Source organism: Pipra filicauda, unplaced genomic scaffold, assembly GCF_003945595.2.
Source record: "Pipra filicauda isolate LSUMZ 115617 unplaced genomic scaffold, ASM394559v2 scaffold606_size451818_pilon, whole genome shotgun sequence".
NCBI classification, from domain to species: domain Eukaryota; kingdom Metazoa; phylum Chordata; class Aves; order Passeriformes; family Pipridae; genus Pipra; species Pipra filicauda.
Window position 1 is genome coordinate 240,276 of NW_024104761.1, and position 18,786 is coordinate 259,061.

At 49.9% G+C, this 18,786-nt stretch overlaps 1 protein-coding gene across 1 annotated transcript in view; it reads right to left on the bottom strand.

The window, feature by feature from the left end:
- Positions 1-15,597, bottom strand: part of PAPSS2 (3'-phosphoadenosine 5'-phosphosulfate synthase 2) — a 36,534-nt gene extending 20,937 nt beyond the window's left edge. The window contains exon 1 of the mRNA XM_039388082.1: positions 15,549-15,597. Within this exon, the coding sequence (XP_039244016.1) occupies positions 15,549-15,597 (49 nt within the window). The remainder of the gene's footprint in view (positions 1-15,548) is intronic.
- Positions 15,598-18,786: the final 3,189 nt, after the last annotated feature.

An 18,786-nucleotide genomic window follows, 5' to 3' on the forward strand; every position in this document is an offset into this window, starting at 1 on the left:
TTGGCACGAAAAGAAAAAAATAAATTAAAAAAAAATAAAAATCAACAAAATCAGGCTCACGTTCCAGGCTCACGTTCCAAGCTCACTTGGCACATGAGGCAGTGATCTCTACTCTGTGTGAGTCCAAATCAGCAGGCTAGGCACTAAAATCTGCCTCTCTGAAGGCTCCCAGCTCAGGCGTTCCCTTATCTCGGAATTAGATGATGTCACTACTTTAATTTCCTCACAGAAAAACTAGTGAGTCATCCTGTGCTCCTGCATTTTTGGGATGAATTTGCAAGGCCAGGCCAGCTGTTATAAAAACAATCTTCCCCATCTTCATTCCTGGAATCCCAAGAGACAGCTGCAGGGGCAACAAATATTTGACAAACAAAGCCGTCTAGTCAGCTGCTGACAAAAATAACAATACAAACACGAAATCCCTCCATGGCTGCCCAATTTTTAATATTCAGAGCGGTTCTGCTGAATGATCTCTCCCAAATGAACCCTGCTCATTTTGCAAACAATAGGTTTGACATTGCAGAGGGAGAACTGCCTTGCTTTGATGCCAGGGGTCTGTCACAAGGCTACTCTGGATGGTGCCAAGGCCGCGGGACCACCTTCAATGCCAAAGTCTTGCAAAAAGAAAGGAACATAAATGATGTTCTTGCACAGTACAGACCAGTTTGGAGATTGAACACTCACAGGAAGTGATCAAGGACATCTATTTAACCTCCCAGAAAACTAAACCAAAGGGAATTAGGTGACCAGAAGGTAGATGACGAGTTAAAAAGCAGAGATGGTGCAGCCTGTTGGCAAATCCAGCTGTGCCTGGCAGAGCCACGACTGACAGCCCTGAGCTGCCCTGCAAGGAGCAACAGCATCTGCTCAGGAAATGCTGCACCAAAACACTGCTCCCCTGCCAGGAAAACCCACCCAGAACACATGGCCACGCTTCTCTGTCTTCTTCTGGAGAAAAACAACCAGATACGGGAATGGGAAACTGAGGATCAGTCCCTCGGACAAGAGGGAAGGAGAACAAAGGTACAGATTTTGACTACACATTAACTTTGGTATCAAAGAGCTTTCCAGGTGGGAGTTGCATCCACAGGTAATCAATTTCTTTTCACTTGAATATGAGATTGAGGGATTTAATTACTGGGCTGTGGTTCTCTATGGTAAATACGCCCCCGTACGTGTCCCACCTCCTACTGTGTCAGGACAGGCTCCCTGTCCCTGAAAACATGCCAGCACTCCTGCTCCAAGCACCATGCAAGGAGACCATCAGCTGAGCTAAATTGTAAGACACAACCAGAAACACAAGCTCTGCTGATCAGAAGTGCCATGTGAGTCCAGAGGGCCTAAGTCAGAAAGCAGAATCTCCTTCCACCCTTTCAGCCAGCACAGGTTGAACCCAGCTCAGCTCTCAATGATATGGGGATAAGGTATCCGTTTTTAACATGCCCAACATATCCCTCTCAGAAGAGAAATCCTGCACCTTTAGAGAGGCTCTAGTGGTTCATAAGCAGTGGGAGCTGCAGAGGATCAAGATTTCAAGCAGCTTCATCAGGTTTTAAAATGCATATATTTCCGAATCCAGGGAAGGGAATGGAGCTGGGGAAGGGGCTGGAGCAGCAGGAGGGGCTGAGGGAGCTGGGGGGACTCAGCCTGGAGAAAAGGAGGCTCAGGGGGGACCTTCTGGCTCTGCAACTCCCTGATAGGAAAGGGGAGGTGGGGGGGAATTGGTCTCTTCTCCTGGGCAACCACCAACAGGATGAGAGGAAGAGGCCTTAAGCTGTACCAGGGGAGGGTCAGGTTGGACATCAGGAGGAATTTCTTCACAGAAGAGTCGATCAGACATTGGCAGGGGCTGCCCAGGGAGAGGGTGGATTCCCCAGCCCTGGAGGTGTCCAAGGAAGGACTGGCCATGGCACTCAGTGCTCTGGGCTGGGGGACAAGGTGGAGATCAGGCACAGGGTGGATTCGATCTCAGAGGTCTTTTCCAACCTAAATGAATCCGTGATTCCGTAAAAGAACTAATCCTCCTGCATCACTTCTCCTCTACAGGACATCTCAGCAGCCTGATGAAAGGAAAAAGCTGGACTCAAGCCCAGACTGGGTCTCACAGTGCCTCTCTCTGCCTCAGGCTGGATGCTCAGGCTTGAACCCGGCATCTTGAACCCCGTGTGCTTGACTCTGCAATGCTGGATGGCCACCAGCAGGCAACAGGAGATCTCTCTCCACCTCAGCAACTCTGTTAAGGTTTGCAAAGTGCAAAAGCAGCGGGAGGAAGGAGCGAAGGGAAGCTTGGCCAGAAACACCGCTAAGGACACGATTAAATGGGGAGGGCAAAAGTTCACTTGGCTGGAAGAAATCATTACGATGAATTCATGGAAGGAAAGTTCATCCAGCACTATCAGGAAGAAAGGCACGGCCTCTGGTACCTCGGGTCACAAATCAGTGGAAGGGTGGACAATGAACTGTGGTGTCCCAGCCATAAAGTCTCGCCTGGCTCCCGCTCTTGGTTGCTACTGGAATCAACAGATGGAGCCAAACAAGCCTCCCCGTCACTCAGTACCTCCTCAGTCCCCTTGGAATTTCTGTTGGATGAAGACAGGGTTGTTTTCATCGTCACACCACTGAATGTGCCACCCTGCACAACGAGCTGCAGGAGACATGTCCAAGTTGAGGACTCGAGTTTGGAGGTGGCAGGATGAAGGTTTCCTGACCCATCTCCCTGTGCATCTGACCCCCACAAGCTGCAAGACGGGTTTTTAATCACAGGAGTGCACAGGGGGTTACCCAGAGCCTGGCCTAAGGCAGCACCAAGAATGCTGTACCCTTCCTGAACGAGGGGTTATTTGGCATTTCCATCATCCCTCCCTAAACCAGGTGTAGGCACAGATCTTCGTCATTCCACACTATTCCAAGGCTTGCTGAAGGGCAGTTACACATTTTCCTTGGAGTTCACTGTTAATTGGTCCCTCAGAAGTTCATGAAAACTCCCAGTATCTCTCTAAGGGCGGCATCATCCCCAATTTTACAGCCATGGAAGAGCAGCCCAGAGTAAGGCCAACAGCAGATGAAGACTCGAGATCCCACACAACATTCAAGACATAAAAGTGACACATGTTTGAGCAGCTCCCCTGGACTTCAGGCTGCACCTCTGAGAGCTCAACACTCCTCACATCCATCCCCGTGGCCTCAGACCAGCTTTACAGAGATGAGGGCAGATGCAATGAGCTGCCCCAGCCACGGCTGTGGGGACTCATCCACGTCATTCCCAGAGGCAAACCCACAACTCAGGTCCCCCACAGTAGCCCTCTATAAAACCCTCCTCTAAAACAAGGTTTTTTTCCCCTCTTCCCACACTCTCTGGCAGCACAGCCTAATGATCTTCCCATCAGAAGGGCTGGGCAGGCCTGAAAAATGACCTCCTGCCCGACACACTTTTTTGCACCACAATGGGAAGCTAAAAAAGGGTTTGATATCGAAGAAAACATTTTGTTCTGCCAGAGAGGCCGCGAAGACCTCGAGGTCAGAAAGTCTTGGAAATGTAGGTACGGACCGTTGTTTTCCAACAGTGCTCAAAAAAAGCTCATCCCAACAAACCACCAAGTGCTGCATCTAAAAAAAAAATCAAATCAAATCTATGCAAACCAACTCCTTTCTCAAGCTCACGTTGGCACCGAGTCAGCAAACAAAGCTTTTGACACATATCACTGGAACTGAGCCAAGCTGCAAGTAGAGGAGCAAGGACCGCTCTGTGAGGGATGGGAGGCAGGGCTGGCAAGGAACTACCGGCCCCACAGGCAAATCCCAACTTCCCACACCCCATTTTGTGACGCAGGCCCAGCACAGAACACCTGAACCGGGCTTTTCGCATCCCTCCTTTCTGTTAATGATACACTCGGGGTAAATTTTCCCTTGGAAATTATTAAGCTGCGAAACCATTAAGGAACTACTTCTCACTTCCCCCAGCTGTGATTCAGAGCTCAATCAGAGATAACCATTAGTAGTCACCCTGCTCACGATAACAGGAAATTCATAAATGCAAACCTGAACTGCACAGCCTCCTTCTTAATGGACTTTTTAAGATATCAAAGTGTAGGAGCAGCGTGACCAAAGTACAGGCTCAAGGCAGGGCATAGCAGGACCAGCATTAACACAGGCCCTGCACACCACTTATCTTCTGGGGGCACATACAGCTGGAAGTTTATCTAAAACACCTGGTTTCAGATAGGCAAGGTCTTTTCATTTCTATTTCGAGACACCCTCCAGGATCAACATTAGCCCAGTAAAAACAAAAAAAAGGAAAAAAAAAGAAAAAAAAAGGCAAGTATGCCAGTGTTTCTCTTGAAAACCCTCCAGAAAAACAAAATCCCCGTGGCCTAAATCTAAGCTGCAGCTGCACTGCACATGGAAGGTCCACCAAGGTCCCCAGCTTGCAGCTTCTGGGGCTGGACCACACCAAGGTGGTTATTTAACTCCCCAACCCCTGCAGGGCTCAGCCACGGAAAGAAAAAGGCATTCATATTTAGAAGACTGCAACTTTTTCTGGCTTTTCTTCCCTGCAGCCCAAGTGAACGAAACAGCAAGGTGTGGGCAACAGACTGGAAAGGGAACTTGTTAATAGCAAAGGGCTTCAGAGGAAATGAGGAGAAAAGGGGAGAGAGCTACAGTTAACAAAAGTTAATCACCTCACCTTTCCCTGATCTTCAAAGAAAACAGATGTAAAGCAAAAAAAAAAAAGTAATAGAATATAAACCAAGAAATCCTAAGCACGTGATGAGCAGCAGGAAAACAATCTCCTTTGACTGTCATGGTGCAATGAGTTAGGCACTGTATCTCACAAAATAAATCATGCTGTAAGAACAAGGCTTGCGACTCGCTGGATAAAACGTGAGAAACTCTTTCTCGAGTAATTCAACCCAGAGCAAGCCACACTAATTCCCCGGAATCAGGGTGCACTGTCACCTGGACAAGTGTCAGTGAATAGCTGAGCTATTCACAACTGCTTGGAAAATAAACACCTTTAAAGGAGTTTCGCTCTTTGTGTTCAAGGCAACAGTTAAGAGGAAGCGTGAGAGGAGATAAACACCCGGTCTGGGTTTTTTTAATAAGCTTTTTCTTCTATATTGCTTAGCAATTAAATTGATGAAGCTGTACATATGCTACTGCTCTGCCTGGGATATCACTCAGTCCATCTGAACTCTGCCCCGTGGCCCCAGTTTTTTCAACACGAGAGTTGTTTTTAGGCAAAGAAACTAAGCCTCTTTCTTCAGGGTTGTCATCTGAGCTTGTGGTTTTTTCCCCTTCTCTTTAAACAAATTTAAATAAGCCCACACCATTTGCACATAAGCCCTACACAAACAGAAGTGAATTAGCAGAAGTTACAGCTTTGTGACCCATCCGGCTCCAGCGGCAGCATCCCGGTGAAAGCAGGGATGCCACACTCCAGTGGGATTCCTGGAGATGCCGTGACAAGGGCAGGGGGCTCACAAAGCTGTGACACTTACCCTGAAAAGGGCAGTTTCAGTACCAGGCTCTCATTCTGCTCTAAGCACCTCTGAGAAGCTCAGGACGTTCCCCTGCCAGGGGCAGAACTCCCAACGCCTCCATGCCACGAGAAGCATTGAGCTGCATTTTCCATGCACCCACAGGGACACAAAGCCAGGCAGGCAGTCACCCCAGCGAGGGGCCAGCCCTTCCCAGGCCGTGCCTGTGGCTTTGGGCTCCGTGGCAAACTCGCCTGGAGCACACTGCACCATCTGTATCCTCCTGGAAAGGCTGCGGAAATACCAGGGACGCCGCAGGTGGAGGGAGAACAGGCTGCTGTCTGGAGAGAGCTAAAAGAGCCCCTCAGCCCTGAATGCCACGCTGTGCAGGAGCCCACACAATAAACAAGGGCAGTCCCACAGCTCCACCTTCCTCGCTGCGACTCCTTCACCGTGCGCTCGCTCCCGAGAGCTGGGTTTTGCCTGCGAGCACACAGGAGGGCTGTGTGAGGAACATTAAGTCTTTAAGGTCATCGTTAAAGAACGTTCTTCTTCCCCCAAAAATCAGTCCTGAAACAGGTCAGTAATAAATGTTTTCTGTCAGTGAGGTCTGGGAACAGAAGGACGCTGCCTGGCACACAGAGGACTTCATGCCTCTTGCAGCGTTGTGAGCAGAAACAGAGAGCAGAAAGCATTTCCAAACTAACCGGCCAGAGAGATCCCTGCACACCAAGTTTTGGGTCCTCAGACAAGGCAGAATTAAGGAGCCATGTTCATTTTCTAGGACAACACACGCAAAAGCCAAAAAAAAAATAAAAAAAAAAAAATCTAAGTTTTCTTCTCTGTACCCTACCAGAAGCTTCTATTAATAAATGCACCCAAAACATCCTCAAACCATCCTCAAACTCCAAAGGGCATTCAGGCTGAATTTCGGATTTAAATCCTGGGCTTCTAATTATTCAATTTACAAAAGGAGGAGCACAGTCAAATAACACAGCTGTCCATCTTGCCACAGGTGGCACTGCCATGCCTTTCAAAGGCTCACAGCTGATCGACATCACCTGCAAATCCCAGCTCTGGCATACTCTCAGCCAGTGCAAAACGCTGCTAACATCCATCCTCACACAACCTGGGCTGTGGGAGAAACATTAACACACCACCCCCGTCGTGGAGAGGTGGTAAAACTGGGATTTTATTAGTAACGGGGATTTTTAGGAGTAATAACGATTCATGTAACTGGGAGAACGAAGAATGGGGATTAAGAAGGGGGTTGTACCCATCCTAACAGGACAAATTATTGTGCGTCTTCATTTTCGAATGGAACTGCCGCGGCTGCAGCTACAGAAAGTGTCAGGAGAAATCGTCCACGTGCACATGCAAATAATCGTGCTGATCAAAGGATCCCTATCCAAGGGAAATCCCTCATCCCGTGCCTTTGATATCAGCTGGAGATGGCTGAAACCGAGAAGCCGCTGAGGTTGCGTGAGGGGAGAGAACTTCCTTCACGCTCTGTGCAACACATCACTAATGGGACATCACCATTTCATCACCATCCCCAAAACCTCCGGTAATTAGTGAAATCACGCCTTTTCTCAGTCCATCAGATACCTGGCAGATAAGCACACGAAAATCCGCCCACAACTGTCACCCAGATAGGATCTGTTTTGACAGTCACCGTACAAAGGTCAGCCGCAAACTTGCTTATAAATGTCATTTTTCCAGCCAAGGGTGGAGGCAAAGGAGAGGGATTATTCTGGAAGTTCAGTAATGCCTCTCTCCTGTCACACAGCAATAAACAGAACTCCCATGCACAGCTCAGAGCTTGCACCTCCCTCCCTGAAATAATCCCTAAACCACAGGTTTTCGCGTGCCCAAGAACACCCGGCTGCACAGGCGCGCTTTGTTCCGCGTGGTTTTGGGTTGCATTCCTACCCGCACACACTACCAGGGTGCCCAAAATGCATCTGAAAAACGTACGACGAAGTAAAAAAAAAAAAAGAAGTAAAAATCAACCAGCAACGGCAGCCCGAAAGACTTCCGTCAAGATTTCTTCTGGTTCTGATTTAAAACCTGGAAAACGTATGGCGCAGCCGGAGGGACCCGGGGCTCGCATCCCAAATCCAAGAAGTAAGGGAGGGCAGCTGGCAAGCGGAAGGCGACTTCTGGCTGCGAGTGCGATTTGCAATTTTAATTTCTAACTGAACTCTGCCCTGGCTATGCTTATTTTTTCATCGCTCTGCGCGCGTTATATATTTTGAATATATAACTGTGCAGGGTGTGCAGGCTGTGCAGGGTGCCGGGAGCCCATCGGTGGTGGCGAGTGGCTCGCCAGGCTCCCTTCCCCGGGGTGGGAGCGGGGCAGAGGACGCCCAAAAAGCCACCCGAGGAGCGAGGCTCAGCCTTCCCGCTGCCTCGGCGGGGACGGCAGCCCGCGGCACCGCGGGGGATCCTGGCAGGGATGGCCGGGCACGCCCCTGCCCGCTGCCAAGAGCGTCCTCCCATCCTCGGCACCCCCGGGGGGATGCTCTGCCGGCCCGGCTCCCGGAGGCGCTGGATGCCCGCGGGGATCCCGGGGCAGAGCGGGCTCGGCAGGGCCCCCCCGCCCGGCCCCGGCGCGTCCCTACCGTGTGCTCGGTGCTCGACATGGTGCGGGCGGCGCGCAGGGCCGGGCGGGCCGGGGCTATAAGGGCTCGGCGACACGTAGCGCGGCCCTGGGCCGGCCCCTCTCGCCCTGCGCCCGCCCCCGCCGCCGCCTCCTCCGGCCCGGCCCCCCGGGGCAGCGGGCAGGGCGCTCCGGCACCGGGGGGACGTGTCACCCACCCGGCCAGGGCCGAGGGGAACCCTCCCGGCGCGCTGGGCAACAACGTAAAGCTGCCCTAAAATCAGCTCCGACCAGCCCGGGCTCCAGGAGGGAGAGCAGGAACAAGAGCCTGCACGAAACGACTCGAAAAGTCACCTCTGGAGGATGATGATAAGGATAAGAATGATGATGATGATGTCTAAGACCAAGCAGTGCTGGAGGATAGTCCCCGAGTGTTTGGCCAAAACGCCAAAGGAAATTAAAAAGAAACACAGAGGAGTCTACCAGCACACAAAGCTCAGCATGTGAGGGGAGCAGAAACACCACACCTGACAGCTTTGCCCCAAATCTGCCATTTCCCACCACCGGAAAAGCTCAAATCCCAGGATGCTGCTGAGCCGGAGGACCGGCAGCGTGCTGGAGGATGAACCACGGTTCATCCTTGGGATGGCCCGGGAGCCAGAGACGGGAAGAAACGATCCCCGTGGGTGTGTAATTCTGCACCTGGGGATGCACAGCCTGGTCCAGCATGGCACATGTCCTCTGACCACTGTCTCCTGATCCATACCCATCCATCCATGCATCCAGCCCAGGGCTATCAGGATGGCTGTGCACACTGTGCTGCCTCTCCTCTAGGAGGAGATAACTCACTTCTCATCGTGCCCAGAAGAGCAAGTGCTCTCAGATCTCTCTCAGACAGGTCCAACATGCCATGCCAACTCTGGGCTGCTCCTAGTACCTGTTCAGCACACAACCACCACCAGCCGTGCATGTCCCTCCCCATAAAAACACTCCCGTTCCACCTCTGTCCTTCATTCCAGCAGTTTAAAGTCACGATGCCCTGAGTGAAGCCCCTCAGTGGAAGAGGAAAAAAAGGCTCGTTCTCCCGAAGAACCCTTAAAACAGAAAGTGGGAAACCCCAGGGGAGAGGTGAGAGGAGAGACAGTGGAATAGATAGGGTTCCTCAAATGAGGTCCTGTTGGAAGAAGAACTGGGCTCTGCCGTGGGAGCAGGGAAAACATGGAAGTGAAGGAATGGGGCTGGAAGGAGGCAAGCAGCACTTAGTCAACCAACTCCTGGAGCCAGGCAGCTATTAGAGTGCAATCAGCTATCAACTGAACTAATCCCCAGTGTAATTCCAGTTAAACCCATGGCATTACACTCGGGATTAGCTCAGCTAAATAATACCAGGGTCGCTTTTTAGCATCACTCATTTCGTGCTTTTCCTTACATTGGGTTGGGGTTTGTCCTCAATTAAGGGCAGATTAAAGTTTCTGCCATAAGATCAATACAGCAAAGTTGGAAGAACGGGAAAATGAGCCCCAACACAATATCCATTGGAAAAGCACATCTGGCACAAGGAACCCTCCCACAGCCATTGCCTGGACAGGACACAGGCTACATCTCATCCAGTGGAGGACACCAGGAGAAAGACAAGTTAAATGACTGAAAGTCATCTCTGATGAGTCAATTATGCATTTTGATTCCTGTAAGTATTATTTTTAAGGGGGTTTTTGTTTGTTTGTTTAGTTGGATAAAAACATTTAATATTCTGCTTCTGTGGGATGAATTTTAAGCTCACATCTTTGCAGCCTTTCTGTTACTTTGCCTCTGTGTACCTTCAGTAAAACATGCCCAGCAGACCAAAGCAAGGGGGGAAATACATTTACTGAAGAAAAAGGAGCAGCAAGAAGGTATCTATGAGGACAAGTCACAAAGAGGGGCCTCTCTAACCACTGACCACTCTAAACCACTCCAGCATGACACACAACTGGTTCCAATGAGGGCACTTTGGAAGGAAAAGCAGTTCTCGCTAAAAATAAGCAGTAGGAAGGTCAGGGGAAAGACAAAAAACTTGTGTTACTATGTAACAGAAAAATTAGCATCAAAAACATGTAACACCTCCATGTTCCCCTTAGATATCTATCAGACAGAAAATGAGTCAACATGATCTCCATTTGTTGCATCATTCTTCATTTCTAACTTCAAAGTTATTTCCCTTCTAGGAATTAAATTGACTGCTCACAACCTGCCTAAGAATAGGGACAATTAGTATTTTCTGCACAAAAGATCAAGGGGGTTTTCCTCCCCAATTTTTCCCAAGCATAATGCAAAAAATGGTATGAACTTCTGTAACATAAACCTCTAATAACTAAATATATGTGGCTGTTGCCTCAAGTTTTAATTTGTGTGGGCTTTTCAAGGAAGTAATGATGAAACAGAATCAGAAATTAAGCAAAAAAGAAGAAAATCTAGTTGCTTACCTCAGGAGACATATATATTAGTGACACTCAATTTTCATGGAAGAACTTCTTGGGCTCTTGAACAAGCTGTAAGAACTTCAGCTGACACAGCTGGGAGAAGCAGCAGCACTCCAGCAGAGCACACATGGGGGCAAAATCTCTCCAGATGGAAAGAAAAGGGCACTTGAGCAGCTGCCTTGCTTGATAACAAGCACTTTCAGGAATGATTTGGCAACTCACAGCACTGTTACCTAAGGCCAGCAGGGCACGGGGGGATTCTGCCCCTCTGCCCCTCAGGGGAGACCCCCCTGCAGAGCTGCTCCAGCCCTGGGAACAGCCCAGCAAGGACATGGAGCTGCTGGAGCCAGTCCAGAGGAGGCCCCAAGAGGATCCGAGGGCTGGAGCAGCTCTGCTGGGAGGAAAGGCTGGGAGAGTTGGGATTGTTCAGCCTGGAGAGGAGAAGCTTTGGGGTGACCCAATTGTGGCCTTCCAGGGCCTGAAGAGGCCAACAGGAAAGATGGAGAGAGACCATTTCCAAGGGCCTGGAGTGCCAAGACAAGGAGGAATGGCTTCCCACTGCCAGAGGGCAGGGTTAGATGGGATATTGGGATGAAATTCTTCCCTTTGAGGGAGGTGAGGCCCTGGCACAGGTTGCCCAGAGAAGCTGTGGCTGCCCCTGGATCCCTGGAAGTGTCCAAGGCCAGGCTGGATGGGGCTTGGAGCAACCTGGGCTAGTGGAAGGTGTCCCTGCCCATGGCAGGGGTGGGACTGGATGAGTTTTAATGTCCCTTCCAACCCAAACCATTCTATGATTCTATGATTCCAGGGAATATTTTTATCTGGGGGGATTCTCACCACACTTACAGGATGGGAGACTCCTTCCTTTCCCTACTGAGAGGGACAGAACAAAGTCATGCTCTGGGTACCTGCCCTTGTGCACGTGGACTCAGCACTTCCTTGGGAAGCCTGTACTGCCCCAACACCCTGATCTCAGAGAGACAATAAATCCCTTGACCAGAAGCTCTCTCAGAGCCCGCTGTGTGACCTGTTACACCAACAGGACCCCCAGAGAGCAAAGCCTGTGTGTAACCACCACAGGCCCCGTGAGCAGCTGCATGGGAGGCCTTTGCTACAGCCATCTTCCTGTTCCAAATCACCTTCTTAATCGAAATTCCTGTCCTAGCAGAACCCTAGAAATGACCCCAAAGTGCCAGCACTCCTGTGAGTGTTTACAAAGCCAGGCACGAGCGCTGGTTTCCTCAACACCCACCCCAACATGCCCAACAAGTTCACCAGCACCAAGGTGGTAGAGGTGGATATTAAAACAGGCCACACATCCTTTTTGCTCAGTGGTATCAACCCCCAGGTGCTGCAGCCTTTGGGCAGGTGTCACGGAAGGAGAGGGGTGTCCCCTGCAGTGTTCTCCCACGTGGAAGTTGGGGAAGGTCACTGTCCCTGACTTGGCACAACTCTGTACTCTTGAATCCTTGCAGGAATTGCCTCCCCCTTGATGACATCTTACTGGAAAAGCACCACCCAAATTAGCATTGAACCTCTGGAGAAGGAGCCCAGAGACCAGCTGTGAAATGACTAGTGACACCATTCCCTCCATGGCCCCTGCCTGCTCCCTGCTGTACGCCTGGCACAGCGGGAGCGAAGGGGGGAGGAAGCAGGGAGGATGGCCAAGCTTTCCCACGTTCCAGGGCTATACTGGCCACATCCACCCTGCACTCAAACTACTACGAGAGCCTCTGCTCTTGTTTATCTGCTTCCCTAGAACTGGGGAACCTGCAGAGGAAGGTTCAGCACTTTGTTTAGTTTTCCAAGTTGTCATCTTCAGCAGCCCCTTCTCAGACTCTTTGGCTTTGTTTGTTCTCTACATGAAGAGTGAAGTGCCTGCACTTCCACTTCCATGCTCCCTCAATCCACACCTGTCACAGTGCTTCTCCAGGAGTTCCCCACCTGAGATCCTAGAGGGCACACAGCCTAAAGACAGCTCTCAGGAGGAAACAAGTGGCAGAACACCTGAGGCAGATGCGGGCTCAGCAGCTTTTGGCTGCATGCAGACAGCAGTCCCAGGGGAGGCTGTCACCCCAGTGAAAGGAGCATCCTCCAGTCACCAGGAGTGGAATTCTGCTCGTGCAATTCCAAATGCATTAAGATCAGTGCTTCTGAAACCTAAATATTCCCCAATGAACACGTGTAATACCTCTGGCATCGGCCCGCAGAGATACAGTGATACTGAACTGCCCCAACAAGCAGTTCCAGCTTATCTACCTCACCTTTCACCCAGGGCCTTTCACAGAGAGTTTTGAATTCTGTGTGTAAGTCAAGTCTGGATCTGCAGCCCTAAAACCTCACTGGTGAGATAACAAATTAGAAATAAGCCACAAAAACAAAGCACAGATTAATGGAAGCACCAGAGATACAGGTTGGTAAGGCACTACCTCCTGGCACAAGCAACGAGGACTTCAATGACAGCAGGAAACTTTTTTCCTCTCCTTGTTCTACAATTCAAACATGTGTGATCATCCCTAACTTTCAGAAAGCTGCTGGAGAGAAACACGAGCTCCAGAAGGGACAACAAATCAGCCACTGAAACCTCCAGCATTGGCAACTCCCACTGCTGGTGGGGACTGCCACAGCCAGCCAGAAACTGAGCTCAAAACCAGTTTGCCAGGATTGCACAATGGGAGAAACGAGCCCAAGCCAGGAGGGAGCTTTGCACCTACCTGGGTCTTCTTGTGCTGCAGAGCTCACCTGAAACAAGCCAGATGTGGGACTGCCAGGGGGGGTTTGAATGACCCTGCCCCAGTGACATGGCCACTAACGCTCAGCACCGTGAGGATCCTGCTCTCCTGCACCCTCTCTGCTCTGTGCCTGACAGTTCTGAAGGTTCCCAGTGCAGCTGGGCCAGCCAGTGGGATAGGATCCCACACAAGCAGCCCAAATGTAGCAAATCCCCATAATCATTAGGGGAACGGTACTAAGGAAAAATGCACAATCCCACAGCTGCTTCTGCCACTCTGCTTTTTGGAGTGGGTACAAACACGTGTCCTGTCCTCCGAGCACCGCTCAACGCAGGATCACAAGCTGGAAAGGACACAGTGGGACACCTGGGCCCACCTCCCTGCTCCAGAAGGGCCATCCCAGAGCACGTGGCACAGGATTTCATCCAGACACTTCTGGAATATCCCCAGCAAGGCAGACTCCACACCCTTTCTGGGCAATTGTTCCAGTGCTTGGGCGCTGCTCAGGAAAGAAGTTCTCCCTCATGTTCAGGTGGAACTTCATGGACATCAGTTTGTGCCCACCAGATCTGTAAACTAACAGGGGTCTTTGATTTTTCTCACTCACCTATTTGTTCTTATTTCTCTTTTTTCCTTTGCCTGCCTTCACAACCTCCAGTGCCTTCGAGATTTCCCTGGTGAGGCTGGAGCAATCCCAGCTCCTGTTTGCAGACAGACCTCAGGCCACAGCTTCAAGATATAAAATATGTAAAATACACTCCTACCAAGGCTCAGACAACATTCTACAAGGAAAGGAGTATTGATTTCACAAATCTCTTTCTCCAGAAGCAAAGATTCTTATCATTTTTGTGGTGTATCATATTGTAGTAAAGATATTTATTTATTTATTGAGTGTCATTATCTACTACAGGTCCACTGCCTTTGCCCCGTGTAATTTCTTATCCCTATCACAGACTTTGACCCATATCCCTACCCTGTTCCTTTTACAATACTGGAATAAAGATCTCAGTTCCTGAAATGTTCAGACTCACTTCCCTACAGGCTGATCTAAACTGGGAACTCAGAAGCCACGTGGGGCTTCTTCTAAGAGCAAGTTAACAGAGAAAAAGGCATAAAATAGCCATTCTGGGATCTTTGCAGACAAAAGTGCTGCCAGAACAGTCACAATTGAAGGGGGATTAATAGAGGCTAAGGAAAGGCCAAGGAAAAATCCAGCCTCTCCAGGGCTGGGCAGTGTTAGAGCTAGAAGAGCACAGGCAGGTAAGCAAAGTCAGCTCCTACCACATTCCGAAGTTTAATTTCATCCTAATCCTTTTCCAAAGCACCCAGCTGTGTGTGACAGCAGCTCCCAGCCCTCACTCCCTCCATCTCCATACTCCAGGCAGTTGGGAACAGGAGCTCTCCAGCACCAGGCACTTTTCCAGCCAGCACAGTGAACAACCCCACAGTCCCCCTCTGGTTTCACCTGTTTCACTCCTGTGCAGGGGCAGATTTTGGATCTGCAATACACTGCTGCATTTCAGCACTTCTCCCTCCGTGCCATTTCCTAGCAGGATTTGTCACACAGGTTACTGACTGTTCCTACAGGAAACCACGGCAAGGGAAACTTTTCCAGGTTTGGGGAACTTTAATTTGCAATTTTTAGAGTAATCTAGAGAAGCCTTTTTACCACTCTCCTAGAAAAGCCATCCTTAATTGGAGGTGATAAGCTTTAAAACTCAGGTTGTCATTTACTAGTTATGACACCCGTTGGGTGCTTCATCCAAACACTGATTTTCACAGAATCCCAGAATGGTTTGGGTTGGAAGGGACCCTAAAGACCATCTCTTTCCACCCCCTGCCGTGGGCAGGGACACCTTCCACCAGCCCAGGTTGCTCCAAGCCCCGTCCAACCTGGCCTTGGACACTTCCAGGGATGGGGCAGCCCCAGCTTCTCTGGCAAAGTGGCCCATTAACCATGATAGTTAAAAACACCCTGAAAGCTCTCCACGGCCATGCAGGATGGAAGCAATTCCTCATTTACCCTGAGAGCTGTCTCCAGGTCTCTGCTCTGCAGGCTGCAAGCTTTAAGAAGTAGGTCACATGAGCCTCTGCTGTTCCTTGTGTTGCCTCATCCAGCTGGAAGCCTGAGGCTCAAAGCAACACCCTCAGATTTGGCTTTGGCACCCAACTCCAGCCCCGTGCCAAAAGCTGGTTGGGAGCAGCAGAACCTTCTGGGGAAAAAGAAAAGAGAAGAACTTGAACTCATCAGGAACCTGTTTGATTTACCACCTCTCACCTGGCTGACCAGGGGCACGGAGCACACGGACACGGGACAGCCAGGCCATGGCACGCTGGGAATGACACGTGCTACCAATTCTGCATGGAAGGCTCAGAGATGGAGACAGGGCAGATCTGCAGGGCAACACTGGAGAATCCATCTCATCTGACCTCAAACCCAGAAAAGGAAAGGCAAAGGAAGAACCTTCTGATTATCCCCGGGGATAATCGATCCCTGTAAAACCCGACATCCAGGCTGGTGGGTTCAGGGCAGAGCCTGAATTCCCTGCAGAGGAAAACTGTGCCATTCTTTGCCACACCACTGCCTATGAGGGTTGAGGAGCAGCCCTCTAAATTCTGGGTTATGTGAAATAAAATCTGAGTCCCAAAGGCTTTCCTGCAAAGCCAAGTCACAGCAGGACTTGGCAGATGCTTCATGCTTGAGAGGGCTGGAAGCACAAGGCCCCAGGACACCAGGTACTGGATCCTAAGGGCAGCAGACATGCAGAGTATAATCAGTAATACTCTTTATATTATAACAAAGCTTTGTTCTACATAGATCAAAGTACAAGAAATGGCCTGTGACACCTGGTGAAAAGGTTCTGTGGCAGAAGAGGGGAGCCAGAGCACAAAACCTTCCCAGTGCCACAGAAAACAGCCCTCGGCCAACCAAATGAACACAAAAACCCCACTTGCATAATGATTAACCTTCCCAAAGGGAAGGTGGGGAAATCTCCCTGCCAGCAGGACCTCATCTGGAAAACCAAGTACAATTGTGGGCATTTAAGCTGAAAAGAACTGAAGTGAAGCGAGCCAGGAGAAATAAGTCAGGTGAGGAGGAGATGAAGGGCTGACCTATCAGATCTGGCAAAGCAAAGACTGAAATCAGAGGCAAGTGGCATCTCCAGAGGGATCAGGCAGGTCAGTGACTGGATGTCCAAACACAGAACCGGGAGACAGAGGCCAAGTGTAAAGTTGCAGGCTGAACATCAAAGCACAAAGGTTTTCCAATCTCTCCTGGCAGGTACACCAGGAACTAGAGCTGAGGGGGTTGGGGTTTTAAATTGCTAGGTGGGGGGAGAGGCTGGACGTGACCTGGCCATGTGTGCTGGCAGCCCAGAAAGCCAACTGTGTCCTGGGCTGATCAAGCAAAGGTATGATCAGAGAGGATTAAGAGCCACCTCCCTGTGCTTTGGCCAGAACTACCTGATGGTTTGAAAATATTCCCTCTACCGTTCATCCCTTGTCTGTTTATTTTAAAGAACCAATTATTCATTTCAAAACACCGTAGTTAAAAAATACAGGATACCATAAATTTGTAAACATTAGGATAAAAAGCTGTTCCAGTGTGTACAGGTATTTTTACATAACCAAGATCCTCAGAGAGCAGTAAATAGCCTCTAATAGCAAGAAGGAGGAATACATTATGCATGGAGGACAGAGGTTTTTTTGGGATGCTATTTGGTGTGGGGGAAGTGTGAAATAAAACCCTAGAAAATTTCACAAGAATTATCATTTCACCCCTTTTCAAGCTGACAGAGAAGCCTCACCTTGAACAGGGTGTGCAAGTCCGGCCCAGGAAAAGTATTTATAGGCACAGGGTAACACCAAGCCAAAAATGAAGGTAGCAATGATAACCATGAGAAGAACAGAGTGATTTCAGCACAAGGAACAAATAAGCAAGATAAGCCACTGCCATCTGGGGGAAAACAACAAGTCCCAAGTAGCACAGGTGGGATGCAAAGAGATGGAGTGTTTAACTCCTCTCTCAAGAGAAGTGCTCCAAGGAATCAGATGGATTGCTGGTGTTCAGGAAAACACAACACTGAAACAAGATCTGTATCACAAGAACTGCTCCAGAACACATGCCAAGCTTTAGCTTTACCATTTGCATGTGGTAATCAACTCTGCTAATTGAGTACGCTGGAAGCTATTACTGTTCTAAAAATCACAGCTCCCAAAACCGTGGCTGAAATTGCAGCCTAGCAGGAGGCTCAAATGGAAGGAGCTGGACTTTCCCAAAGCTCCAGCTGAGCTGCAGCATCCACAACCCACTGCAAAGCAAATCATAGAATCACAGACTGGTTTGGGTTGGGAGGGAGCTAAGAGATCATCCAGTCCCACCCCTGCCATGGGCAGGGACACCTCCCACTAGCCCAGGTTGCTCCAAGCCCCGTCCAACCTGGTCTTGGACACTTCCAGGGATCCAGGGGCAGCCACAGCTTCTCTGGGCAACCTGTGCCAGGGCCTCACCTCCCTAACAGGGAACAATTTCATCCTAATATCCCATCTATCCCTGCCCTCTGGCAGTGGGAAGCCATTCCCCCTCATCCTGGCACTCCAGACCCTGGAGTATAAACAGTTCCTCTCCATCTTTCCTGTTGGCCCCTTCAGGCCCTGGAAGGCCACAATTGGGTCACCCCAGAGCTTCTCCTCTCCAGGCTGAACAATCCCAACTCTCCCAGCCTTTCCTCCCAGCAGAGCTGCTCCAGCCCTCGGATCCTCTTGGGGCCTCCTCTGGACTGGCTCCAGCAGCTCCATGTCCTTGCTGGGCTGTTCCCAGGGCTGGAGCAGCTCTGCAGGGGGGTCTCCCCTGAGAGGGGCAGGATCACAGCTTTGGAGGAGAGTTGTGCCAAAGGGAAATTCCTTATGAGAAACATAAAAAGCTAAACACAAATCCACTTTGCTTAACTCAAAGAAACCCCACAGCCACAGTCAGGAGTGTATGGGAAATATTTGCTCTATCCCTGTGCATCTGCTCAGGCACCACATCCTACCAAAAGCCAGAGGTCACCAGGCTAAAGGACCTTCAGCCCCATCCAAGCTGGTTCCTCTTTCTGGAGTGCTTCCTGGGATCAGCTGGGCACCTTCCATTGCTGTACTAGGTTCAAGACTTGTTACCACATCCACTGAGCCATTTGAGAGCTGCAGGTTATTGGTGTGGAAAAGTCTGCAGAGCTCTTCTGACCCCTGAATAAATAAGGAATTCAGCTCCTTCCATACTAGCCCTTCAACAATAATCCCTTCCCTGAAGAGCAGGGATTTGTTTCTGTTAACTGAACACAGTAAGAGGTGTGCTCAAACCTTTCAACAGAATGTCAGAAAAACAATGCTCCCTTTAAACCCTTTCTCAAAGGGATTGTTAAAATAAATAAGTGATTGAATCCACCACCATAAACTTCATATGGTGTCAGCCTGAACCTCCTCTGTCTTGATTTTACATAAAAATAACTCTTTAAGGTATTGAAATAAGTCGG